Genomic DNA, 13,073 nt, shown 5'->3' with positions numbered 1-13,073 from the left:
TGGGCACCATGCCCAAAATGACTGCCAGACATGCCATGAGACTGTGGAGTTTAGGCTGTATTCTCCTGTCTCCTGTTTCCTTTATCTCCATAATGCAGGCACCGGTCTCAGGGACATGAAATGTTTTTGCTTGACTTTCTCTTGTAACATTTAGGTCAGAGGAAGAGTGAAATGAGTAGCCTTGAAATGAGAACACCTAAAATAGTTACTTTTCCCATTATAGGTTCCACTGTGTTTTCCTGGAAAAGGAATAAGCACTTAGGCTGCAGACAAGACAATGCAATATCATACTATTCACATCATATTTAATAATGCTCTAGTACCATTCAATATAAATAAATAACCATTAAAAAGTACTTTCTCAACATTCTCTTTTGTTCATCAACAGTATTTTCTGCAACAGGAAAGGTTAGTAATATTCATTGCTTGGTGAGCTGGATGAATCTCAGAGAACATGAAGATCAGGTACTAATATGCAAGTAAAAACCAGGCGCTGGGATGCTTTCTCTTGTTTAAACACTTCAGGCTTATTCTGCAACTTCCCTCCTCACTGCACTCACTTCCCCTGAAGCCTGTAGCCCTGACAGCTGCTTCTGTCCTGGGCCCTCCCACCCTGCTCTGCTGGTGAACAACCATCTTCACTTGTGGTGCCTGTTACTCACCTACCCTGAGCTGTCCTCTACAGGGAAAAGAGTATTTGTGCTGAGCAGGTCCGTCTGTCTGCTAGCCTGGAATATCAGCTGGGTACATTCATGCTGTCCATACAAGGTCTCGGTTCTGCACAATTTAGTGACTGACAGAATTTGATTCACAGGTCTGCTCCACAGGGCCAGGCTGGGGCAAGAATGAAAATGGAGCTACAGGGCTGGTCTGGAGAGCCCACTCTGACCAAGACTGGACTGACAGTGTAGAATGTACAGAAAGAGTAACTCTGCTTTCTTGTAAGGATGTAGAGAGAGCAACTCTCTAAAAACATGTGTGTGGTGGGATCTGTTGCAATGGGAATAGATCCTTGTTACAAACACTCACTGTCAGTGCCTAAACCCTATGCAGGACCTGTGTGAGATTAAAGGCCAGAGAATTAATCACCACATCTCTCCTGTTCATACGGGCAGAAACCTTGCCCATCTCAGAGGAGAAAATGGAGGATCCCAAATCAGCTCCTTTATTCCCTTGCTCTTGCTCATTCACTGAAACCACAAAGAAAGGGACTTAATCTGGGGTTAGTGCTGGGTAGAAGCACTGAGCCCACTTGCCTGGTGGCAGGATGGGCTGGCAAAGCCCACTGGAGTGCAAGCACTGCTACCTTCTGCAAAGGGCAGGACAGAAAGCTCTGACAAATGCAGAGTGAAAAGCATTCTGTGGATGCTGGACTTCCTTCATGCTATCAGGTGCCAGTAAGCTCTGTAAGGACCTTTCTACAGTCCAGAGAATACATTGCTTTCTCAGCCCATTCAGTATTTTCTTCATGCTGAGACAGCTGGCAGGGTGGCCTTGTACTGCTGGTGTGTTCATCCACACAGACTCAGCCTTAGCCTCCCTAAATGCAGTCTCCAGTTCTCTAGTTGTTGCCTATTCTTTGTTTTCTCCTGTCTCTCTCTGAAAGGAGGCATCTCATCCCCTTTTCCCCTTCCATACTTTGCCCCCATCCTGTAGCAGGATGCGTGGCTGCTCCTTCTCCACTTAGGGAATATGGACCAACTCCCTCTCTCAGATACCCTTCAAAGAGCCCTCTTCATTGAGGCTTCCTGAGATCCCACAGGGACTGTCTGCTGAGTAAGGCAGTCCTTTGCTCATGTTTTTACCTCACTGTGATTGCTTGGGAGCCAGAAACTTAGTGCCACCCACGTTTGTTGCATAAAAGAACTGTAATTTCCTTCGCTGTACTGCCCCCCTTGCTGTGTTTCTGATTATTTTGCCAGTTTAAGATACCATTGTAAAGAAACCCCAGGGAGCAGAGAACATATGACATTCATCGGTGAACACCAAGCTCCACTGTTCTGAGGCAAAGGGGAAAATATTCTTTCTTCATGAATATGTCATGTGACCTAAGCTAAAAACCAAAACTAAACAAGGACTAGGCAGAGAAGAATTCTAGTATAAATAAATCAACAAATAAATAAGTTTCCTGCTAGCCCTGAATTTCTTGGGCAAGGGATGACTTAGTTGCTTATAGCTTTCTCCCAGCTGTGAAATCCTTGAGGTGTTTTGAATGTCTTAAGCCTTGTTTCTCATGGCCTGAGTGAAGATGTTTTAAAGATCTATTCAGAGGGGTTTCTGGGTCATTTAAGGAATCTTCCTGGAAAAGTCACAGTGACACCACTCCCCACGCACACATATGGTACCAACACTTGTGCTTTTAATCCAGTGCACCCTTCCTTCGGTCCTCATTTGCACCTCCTGTTTTGTAGGCTGCCTCCCACCTGGCTGTCTTCCTGTGTTATTGAGGGAAAGGGAAACCCTTCCACACGACACTGACTCTTCTTTCTTCACAGCACCACACACTCCTTTCAAAGTTCAGCTGGAAAACCTTGCCACATTTGTTATTTCAGTTGTCATGTATGTGCTCAAGATAGGTTTCCCGATGATGTCTCCACATTCCTTGATGTTCTCACAGCAGATGGGTGCAGGCTGAGGGTTCCTCTGCTCTGAGCACTTCTCACCCACCTCCCTCTCAGAGAGCTGTCTTCCTCTCTGGAGGTCTAGGAAGCAAGTCCATGCACATGATCTGAGGCTCCTGAAGCACCTGCTGGTGCTGCAGCAGGCTTCCAGGTCTTGAACACATTCAAGTGCACCCGTGTTTGCCCCTGCTTTCTGCTCTCTGCAGCCAGACACAGCGGCGTGGTCTCTGAGGGACAGCACCTGCTGTGTCTCCCGGAGCAGGAGAGGAACTTCATCCAGAGGGGTCTGTGCCTGGGGATCTCAGATGGCATTTTCCAAAGCAACCTTAAACGGGGACAGTTCAAGATCTGAGCTGAGGGATAGGCACCAGATCCCTTCTGAACTCCCAAACCCCAAGTGAGGTTCATCAGCACAGCTTCCTCTCCAGCACTGACGGCTGATCTGTGTACGTATCAGAGTGCATCCCTCAGAGGGAGAGACTCTCATGCCAGCTTTGCTTTAAAGCTGTTCTGAGAGCACACCAGCCTCAGGCCAACAAGTCCATGTTTGTGCTTTAGTGACAACTCCTGTCCTTGAACTACTGCAGTTCGCAGTTGCTGGACTGAAGCTCAGGTTTTGCTGTATGCCAGGAGAGACCTTTGGAGGCACCTGCACCCATCCTGGATTTCAGCCTCTGTGCTGGCACAGCTGAGAATGAAGATCACATCTAGTAAGTTTTAACAAATGGTTAAAAGTACAGGGCCCAGTGGGGAAGGGAAGCGCTCCTCTCCTAGTTGGGGATGGTCTCAGGGCATCACCTCAGCTCTGTCCCTCCTTATTACCACCTCTTTGGGCAATGGGAGCTGTTTGGAGAGGTGATATTTGGGGTGCTTGTCATCCTCCAGCGGTGGAGCAGAGCGCTGGGCAGGACAGGCAGGGTGCACAGTTGCTGTGGTTGCTGATGAACTTCAGGAACAATCACAGCCCTCTGCCTCTGTCAAAACAAACACAAGGTGAGGTAAGAAGGTGTAAATACAACATCCAGTGTAACAGGGCTATCCCCCTGGCTCAGGCAAACACTTTGCAGGCATCAGTGGACAGGTTCCTCAGCCACACTGTGCATGGCTTTGGGCTGGGATATGGCTGAAGAGCTGCTTGTTTTAGCCGCACTAGAGTCTTAGCTGGGAGATTTTATTTACGAATTAGAGAAAGTTTCTGACAGATTTTTTTTGTCTGCACTTAAAGTCATTATTTTAACTTCTTTGATACTTTTTTTAAGGAAAGAGTAGGAGGATGAGATCTGAGGATCTCTATTCAGTCTGTCTGGAAGCTGTGAAATGCAGATGAACATTCTCTGTTTCCAAATTTCACAACAGCAGGAGTCCTATGCTAACCTAAGTACACGCTTCTCTTGTGGATGCCTGTAAATAAAAATCAGCAATAAGAATAGGTAGTTTTTATAACACCAGTCTTCCGTGATAGTTTTCAGGACTTTAACAAAGAAAAAATATGAGGTAAAATTAATCTCCATCTCCTGTTCTCAGAAGGCAAAGCCTTTGTTTCAAGGGTGTTTCAATACAGTCAGCAGGAATGTGTGCTGTGATAGCTTTTGGCTACTTTGGGGAAAGCAGTCGTGCAAGCGGTCCAATTAGAGATTAGGAGAGTACCAAATCCCACTCCAAGCAATGTCTGCCTGACTCACATCTGCAGGATTTAAAGGGAAGGAGGGTTCTGGGAGGTCTTGGACTTAACTGGCTTGATCTGATCCTCAAGAAGGACTAATTGGCAGGAGAGAAAGATGGAAAATTTCTTCCTATTGTGTCTAAGAACAGAAGATCCTCAGGGGAGCAATTTTGCCTCTTTTTTTTTCTCAGCACTGGCTTATCTAGATCATGTCTATCAAGGTTTTGAAGCTCAGCAGCCTTGATAGTAAGAACCTCCAATACACTGTAGCCTTCAGCAGAGATCTGAATCAAAATTTAAGATTTTAAGAGATGCAATCTAACGATTTTGCTTGATTGCCCTTGATTGTCAAGCAATTTACCTTGCATGTGTCTCCTGGAGTAGATGCCACCTGCCAACTTGATGTGTCAGAGCAGCTGCCCCACATGACAGACAGCGGTGCAGAAGGGATAATGGTCAAACTGACTGCTAATGCAAGTGGAAAGATCTTTAAAATTCTGCAGGGCTGATCCAGCCAACAATCTGCTTGGAACCATTGGATCCATGCAGAGAAACCATATAGCTTGGATAAAGGCGCAAGCCCTGCTGGTGAACCAGTGGCAGTGTCTTGATCTTTTAGATTGGTTGCTTTCCTTTCTCACAACAAATGACTCATGAGGAGCCATTCTCATGCGACTCCATAGCTAGTGCATTGCATTTCTTATGGAGGATGGTTGAGTGTTTGGCCAGGGAGAGAGGTGAGGACAGAAGTGCCCATCCATAAATGGCACATTTGTGAAAACATCAAGCACTGTGCATCTCCAGCGGAGCAGTCAGCCCCTCCTCTGGCAAGTAGGCAAGGAGGATCTAATCTGAGTTTTTATAGGCCTGCTCATCCTGTTCAAAGTAAGTGATTCCTCCAGAGCAGTTACCTGGACTGTGAGTCCTTATGAGCTGAGTCTGGGCAATCATAGCTTTAGGCTATGCAGGCTCAGCATGGGTGAGTGTGCAAAATGAGCCTGTTGCTGCTAGTGGATCTCACAAAAGCACTGGTGAAAAGAGGAGCTGCAAGCACTGGTATCTTGCATCATTTATGGGTTTCTAGGATACCTGTGATATTAATAAAAAGCTGTCAGAAATGGTACAGGGTTTGTGCCCTGTAGGAGGGACAGGTAGGCTACCCCACAGTCCCTGTGGTGGTGCTGGGTGTCTGTGTTTAGCTAACTGACTCCAATCCCTCCATCTGCTCCTGGGTGTGCAAGCACAGGGATTGCTTTGCACTATTTGTGTGGCTGTCACTCAGAGATGATGAGGTGCTGTGGCAATGCTGAATGCAGCTACTAGTGATGCACACAGGAGATCAGTGCAGGAGTTGAAATACTCATGACTGCCTGTATAAAAGCTGTCAGTTTTATTTCCACTGGTAGAGCTGAGCTGAGGTGTATTGGGGTCAAATCTAGAAGCACTCCTGGAATATCTTCCAAAGTAGGACTAAATCATTCAGCATCCTGTGCCCTGACACAGATATGAGTCATTTCAGAAAGAGCTGGGTACTCCGAAATTGGTATACTTTTATTCTTTAGGGACTTTTGGGGCAGGAATGTGCCATTGAGATCAGAGGGCATGGTATATGGATGCTTCTTCATCATCATTCTGTTTCTAAGACCATATCAATGATCTCTGATACATTCCTGCCTTCACCCGTGGTGGTTGCCATAATCCCCCATCCTGCTGCTGAACCTGGTTCTGTGAACTGCAGAGACACTTCCAAGTGCCTTCACTATTTCTCCTCAGCAGCAGATGTACTCCTAGCTCTGGTAGCACTGGTACCAAGCACCTCAAACTGAGAGAGTCTGTGTAAGTTGTGCTTTGCTGGTTCCTGTTCTGAGGTGCTTTAAGCATTCCATCAGCCTTTCCCTGCTGCACCCACACCACAGCTGTTCATGCAGGATAAAAGCTGAAGGGGGATGCAGGAAGCACTGCACAGGTGGCATGGCTGCCAGGACAAAAGGTTGCCTGCAGGAGTGTGATCTTGTTCCTATAGGACAACTCCCACACCAAAGGGAGTTTGGAGCTGGATGAAAAAGTCCAGGGGAAAGGAATTTGACTTGTCATTAATACTGAGTGAAACTGGGGGATTCTGCTGTCACTTTTCTCTCTGTCAGGCAAAACTCCCGTATGGTCTGCAAGGAGGCTTGAATGAGTAAGAAATACAGAGCATACATGATAAAGATGAGAATCTACTTCTTGTCCAAAGGGTGGCGTGGTGAATTACTGGAGCAGTCACATATGTGGGTTTTGAGGAAATAACAGCAGAAATAAGGAAACAGATACAGATTATTTGCCTTGCTAAAAACAATAAAGACAAAGATACTCACACCCTGGAGCTGGCTCTCTGCTTACACCTCTACTCTGGGGTCTGTAAACCCACGCTTGCCTTCATTAACCAGAGTGGGCCTCTCAGTTCTTGTGTGCCAGACCAACACCTAGAGGGAAGCACGAAGAGTTCAGGCATTCTGATAGCATGGAAACTACGAGAGTACTGCACCCACTGGGTGGGATCCTCAGAAAAGTGAGGCTCATAGCTGTTTGAAGCATATGAGTCAAAGGGGTTGATCCTGGGAGACACTTCACAGGCACATGAAACAGTGAGGAGGGACATTTTGGAGCAAAATTCCAGACTCAACCCTCTGCCAATCCTCCTGGATTCTGGAGAAGCAATGTAGGCACAAATTGTACATCTGAGATCCTTTTTTAACACAGAATGCCTAGCACTGCTCCTCAGTTCTCTCTGAGCTTCACATCTGTGAAGAATTTAGCAGGCTTTGTCCATCTGTCTGTCCCAGCATCATTTGGCACTGACACATGCCAGCACAGGGCAGGCACACAGGAAGGTGGAGGAGTGTGGCAGGAGGCTGTAAAAGCAGCCCGGACCCAGCAAGGAGACTACATCGTTGAGATGTCTTGTACTACTCACCTTTGTGCAGTTAGCTGCTTTGGGCTCCAGCCCATCCATAGTCACTAAATCCTTCAGCAGACTGGTTTCCTGGTAGCCTCCTTTAACCCCCTCCAGCTTGAAACTGGCGTGAGGCCTCTCCAAGATCAACTTGATGCTGATAGCAAATCCGGCCATGTCAATAGCAAAGGGACGATTAGGGTCAAAGACGGTTTTCCAGCCCACCACCTTCCCTGCTGGGCTCACTTTTGGGGATTCATATCGCAGCCCCCCGACGAAAGCCACTGGCCAGACTGAGACCCGCCTCGTGTAGCGCATCTGTGTGCCGGAAGGAGACAGTGCCGTGAGAATTCCACCCCGCCACGTTTGTCCCAACCCGTTAGTGCACCATCCTCTGCTTCCACTGGCACCTGTCCTCCCCCACTGACTGCCTACACCATCGCATTGCTCTCAGCAGCACAAGCTCCAGTTCACCTGCGCTGCTGCTTGAGAGCTACAGCTTCCACAGCCACAAGGCATATTCTTAGCACCTTGTTCTCTGAACAACGAACTCACTGCTTTTCTGTGCCCACATTCAGGGCCTCAAAAGAATGAAAAACTCTGGTTTTCTCATCCTATTTGAACTTTTGCCTTTTTGTCATGGTAGAATTTTATCATTTTTTGTAAATGCCAAATACTACTTTTACCAGGCCTCTAGCTCTATTATCAACTCCACTCACTCCAGCTTCACACTCATGCAAGTAATCTCCCTGACTGATTCATTTTTGTCCTCATCTATTCCAATTTCTCCCTCTACCTCCTGCCTTGTTTTTCTGTCCATGGCTACTGCCTAGAAGTGTGGGGGTTTACTGAAATTGTCAGAAAGGACCTGGAAGGAAGTAAGAAAGGATGAGCTTAACAGAGACCTAACAACTCTGAAAACTGGAAATATGTTCTGATGCATAATTCTGCTCTTCAAGTGGCTTAGTACAGTTTGGCTTAAATTGGTGACAAGAGAGCTGGATTTTTGCAAGTTCATAGGCTTGGCACATCACAAAAGCCAGGTCTCCAGCAGGAGTCTGGGCAAGCTTTGGTGATCCCAGAGGCACACCTGGGACTGGAAGTGGGGACTGGAACTTGGAGAACTGAAGGGCAGCCAAAGAATAAAGGTGGATAGAAAGACAACTTTTCTATCATCCCCTAAGCATGCAGATTTACGCCTTGCCAGAAGTTTGTCTTTGGTGCTGATTTAAATTAGGTCAGATCTCCCTGAGGAGAGGCATAAATTCTGTGGTACATATCCTGTGATCCCTGGCAAGGGGAACTCTAGCTGGTGCAATGGTGTGTGAGTGGCTGTTTACATCTGCAGCCTATAGCATGCCACATGTGTTCTTTGCCCTTTCAGCTTGCATCTACCCTATAACCAGAGTGGGCGAGGTCTTTGCAAGTGCAACTGGGCTTAAGAGACTCTGCAGCTCTATCCTGCTTTTCTGGCCCATGTCATTTTATGTCTCTTACCTCCTCAAAGAGCTCCAGGCTGTAGGTGTTATCATCATCAGCAAAGTAGACTACGCCTTCTGGTGGTGCGGTGTTGCTGAAGCTGTTCCTCAGCCAGTGCAGCCCCAGGTTCCTCTGTAGTGTCCCCCTTGGGGTGTGGGATGGGATCCAGGACAGACCCATCTTCAGGCTCTTGGGTGTCTCCACGTTGAGGTGGGTGAAATTGAGCCCAGCCTTCTCCAGCAGGTTGGATACAAGGTTGGTCCTCCGCGGAGAGTCCTCCACCACCACCCAGTGCAGGTTCTGTACGTGGAGGAAGGTGTTGGCCAGACGGGTCAGCTCAGCTTTTTGCACTGGCCGGGTGTAGGTAGGGGTGATCACAAAGATGATTGGCAGGGTGTCTGACCATGGGGGAGGCCTGGAGTACACATAATTCTGGATGATTTTAGGTGTTGCCCCTATGCTTTGCTGCTGCCGAGTGCATGATGGGAAGCCTTCTTCTCTCAGTGCAGATGTACCATTAAGGAGAGCTTTAGAGGTCACGTTCTCGTCTGTCTCTTCTGGGACAAAACAAAGGAAGAAAGAGGAAAAAAAGGAAGATGTCAGAGGACTAATACTAACAGGTTGACTCCTGCCCAGGGAGGCACACATCTCTCTGGAGCTAGTGCTGCATCCTCTCTCCAAAGTCAGCCTAAGGTGCATGTTTAACATACTTTTAAGAACATTTTATGTTCCTGCTGTTCACAAACCCCGAGAGGGTCTTCAGGCAAGTCTGTCTTTGTTTAACTCTTCCTGTGAGAGAGCATCCCTGATGAGGGTTTGCAACAGAAGTCATCACAGCCACCAGCACACTGACAGCAGAACTTTTGCACTTACTTCTCAGCAGGCTGAGGTAGTGGGTGGTTGGGTACTGGTGCCACAAGGTGAGGAGAAGGGCCCATGGCAAGGCAATCAGGAGCGTGGTAAGAAGGTTACGTCTCCTCAGCATGCTGCAGGGAGCTTCCAATGCCCAGGCATCTCTCTACCTTTCAGAAAAGACAAAAAAATAAGGCCTCCAAAATACCAGTCACCAAAACTGCAGGGAGGCATGACAAATGTTTGGCCCTAATCCAGCAAAATGTTGTCTAAGTTTACAAGGAACTCCATTAACGTATCAGGTCCAAACCATTATTCAACTTTGCCAGCTCTGGTACTATTGAATAGCATCTTTTAGCTATTTCTGCTCCTCTAAAGAACCTCCCACTATCCCATGATGAAACCACTGTCCTTGAGTTAGGGTTGTTCATGTTGCTGATTCTGAAGCTGGAGAGGACTACTACTTGCCCCCTCTTTGAGACTTGTGTTCTTTCCTGAGCTTTGTGTGATTTGCTTCTTTTGTATGACTTTTTAGAACTGTGTGGAAGATTTGTGTGCCTGAATATGCAACTGGACAAAACAGTCAGATGTCAGGCATCCTCTAGATAGCCAGAACCTCTTAACAGTTCTGCAGTGTTAATTCATCCTCCTTAGGCAGATGCATTGAGGCAATCAGGCATGCATGCTATCACCTACTAAGTGTTCCATGAAATCCCTGCCTTGGTCATTCCACAGTGCTGCTGATGCCTGCTGAATGTTTAATTATCCCATATCCCTTTCCACTTCTGGTTTGCAGCGTTTGGCCATTGCAACATTTAGCTGAAATCACAGACTTTGGAGTACCCACCAGGCCCTACCATGTCCTCCTGCACTCCTAGGCTGAAGGTGTTTGAGGGAAGAGCGTGATGGCGTCATGCTGGTACAAAAGATTGAAAGGAGGTTCAAACTGGTTGGCTGTAAATTCCTGCTCTGCCAGGGAATTTTAAGTGTACTGAAGGCCAGTGAGCTAAAACCAAGGTCCTCAAACGGACACAGGCACATTTTGTTCAAAAGCAACTCCTCGCTCAGGATTTGGGTCCAGCAGCTTCTCATCTGTCCAGAGGGGAAGGATTGCCTTGCTTCAGCCTTAGAGAGTTGTGTGAGAAGAAATATGACAACTGGTCTAAAAGGGCTCTGCAGTGACAGCAGCCACAGGCTACTCCTAAAAGATATTAGGAGATGCTATTCTAAATTCATCCTCTGGGACCTCTTAGAATCTGTCTTTAATTGTTTCTCTGACATCTTACCTTGGTGTCCTGAAAAAACGAGGATTATGCAATTGCAGGGCTCATCAGTGCCCTACCACAAATAACTGTCAATCCTATTTCACCCACCTCTAGCATGTCTCAGCTAGTCCTCTGGTGGGAAAGTGGGTGTTCATAAGCCCTGTTAAGGAAATTACTGCAACACAAGCTCATTCCTTGTTAGATACCGATGGTACCAATGCTGGAGCAATCCCTTAGGGAAGCATATTCCCACTGACTGCTCCCCAAGCCAACCACTTAAGGGTGTTAATATCTAATGTTTCTTATCCCCTCACTCAGGAAGCACCATGGTGCCCATTTCACGACTTTCAAGCTACAAAAAGCTGATGAAGAAGTGGACCAAGGAAGCTGCGTGGCCAGGGGCAGGCACACAGGAGTGTTTTGGTGATGTGAGCAGGAGCCTTGTGCAGCAAACATGCTGGCTCTGCTTAACTTCATCGCTTTTTGATGACTGCATCTGGGGCAGGTACAAGAGTGTCCTTCAAGCTTTAGTGCCAAAGGCATAGGTATTTGGTAAGCTACAGATCCAGCCCAGACACAGGGCAGGATGGTGTTACCTACACCAGGGACTGCTTTCCCTACAGGAAATATTTTCTCTTACCAGCGCAGCAGCGCAGAGTAAAGCTTCCCATCACTCATGGCTGTGAGAACAGAGCCACAAAAGAAATCCAAGGACTGCTATTAACAACTGCAGATACCTGGGCCCACCCAGGCCCCGGCTCAGGGTCATCATAGCTCCTTGCTTCCTCTGGTATGCTTGCAATTACAAATGTCCCTGCACCAGAGTCAGGCAGCCAGTGCTTCTTCTCTTTAATAAAAGGCCTTAATTATACAGACACAGTTTCTATGCAGCACACCTGCTACTGCTGCAAACTCAGGTTGCTTCTGGAGGGAAAGAGAGGAGGAGGCAGCCGTGGCAGCCGTGTTACCAACAGAGCACAGAGGAGAGTGGTTTAGAGTTAGAAGAATTTTTAACAAATTCCCTTTCTAGTTCTTTCTCCTCCTCCCTCTTCCAGGCAGCCCTGTTCATTCTTCCCAAACACTGCAAACAAGTGGAGATGCTGTCTGTGTGTGCAACTCCCTTGGTGCTCCGAGCTCATTTATTTCTGCATGCACCTTCTTTCTATTGCTTTTCCAAAGCAAGCAAGGCTGAAGAAGTTAAACCCTGCATAAAGCCTCAGGTAACTTGTGAACCTCACAGAGGAGCTGTCTTCAAGCCCATTTCAAAAAATCTCTATTGGAATACTTTCTCTTTAAAATGTTACCTTGTCTCCCCCACTGTCTCCCCCTGCATCCATCACGCGTGCTCTTCTCTGTTGCTTTATGTCTTTCACCTGCTTTTTCTCAGTCCTTCAGAGTCTCTTTTCCTCATGGTTTCCAGGACTACAGGAATCCTCTCGCTTACTAATAATTTTAGCCTTTGTCTTCTGTCCTTACCCACACAAAGGCTCTTTGCATTCTCTTAATGTGCACCCCTCAAGGAATATTTCCCACAAAGTGGTCCATTAAAGCATCAGTCCATCCTTTTGAAAACACAGCATCAAAATCCAGTCACATATCGATGCCTCTGGGTAGCCTGCTGATGGCCCCAGAGGGGCTTACAGAGGTTTACTGCACATATTTTTACCTACTTTTTATAATTAAAACCAAAGTCTCCTAAGTGGTTCGGATTAATTGCATGCCTGTTGGCAAACATTACTGTGTGTATTCTTGGCACAAACAGCTACCTTCCTTCTGCCCTCTCAGTGTAGGTCCTATTAAATGAGATTCAAGATCAGAAGAAAATTTTGTGATCATCTAAACCCATCTCCTGCCTTCATCTGGTAATTCCTGGGTTTAAGCTGTAGAGGGCAGGGACCATCTCTTAATGTGCTTGTACAGTCCAGCACTGATCCCAAGGGGAGCCTTTGGATGTGATTGCAATACAAATATTATTGATTGTATTCTCTTGCTGGCTCTTCTCCTCCCTTGCTATTTCTCCCGTCCAGCCTATTCCCCGTTCTCTTTCTTTTTCTTTTTTTTCCCTAGAGTCTCCTGCAGCCCTTGTTTGTGTTACACACCCTTAACAACATTAGCTGAATGTTTGATGGATGCCTTCAATATGCTGAATGTAGCCTTCTTGAGCTGTTTTCCAATTACATATCCCTCTTCTTAATTTCATCCATCAATCTTCTGTTCTCCATTAAAAAATAAACAAACACACAGAGCACAAAGCTGAG

General features: G+C 46.8%; 1 protein-coding gene across 3 annotated transcripts in view; it reads right to left on the bottom strand.

The window, feature by feature from the left end:
- Positions 1–288: 288 nt before the first annotated feature.
- LOC134562507 (galactosylgalactosylxylosylprotein 3-beta-glucuronosyltransferase 1-like) overlaps positions 289–13,073 on the bottom strand; it is a 28,495-nt gene continuing 15,710 nt past the window's right edge. The window contains exons 2-6 of one of the 3 annotated variants that reach the window (XM_063419933.1): positions 9,572–9,720; positions 8,717–9,252; positions 7,241–7,537; positions 6,642–6,749; positions 289–3,595 (exon numbers count right to left, since the gene is read on the bottom strand). In XM_063419933.1, the coding sequence (XP_063276003.1) occupies positions 6,663–6,749; positions 7,241–7,537; positions 8,717–9,252; positions 9,572–9,683 (1,032 nt within the window). In that variant the 5' untranslated portion in view covers positions 9,684–9,720 and the 3' untranslated portion in view covers positions 289–3,595; positions 6,642–6,662. Of the gene's footprint in view, positions 3,596–6,641; positions 6,750–7,240; positions 7,538–8,716; positions 9,256–9,571; positions 9,721–13,073 lie in introns of all 3 variants that reach the window. The other 2 variants (XM_063419931.1, XM_063419930.1) reach the window with 2 other exon arrangements.

The sequence above is a fragment of the Prinia subflava genome, chromosome 28 (assembly GCF_021018805.1).
Source record: "Prinia subflava isolate CZ2003 ecotype Zambia chromosome 28, Cam_Psub_1.2, whole genome shotgun sequence".
Taxonomy (NCBI): Eukaryota; Metazoa; Chordata; class Aves; order Passeriformes; family Cisticolidae; genus Prinia; species Prinia subflava.
The sequence above is the reverse complement of the archived record's forward strand: the minus strand, read 5'-3'. Positions and strand labels throughout refer to the sequence as shown.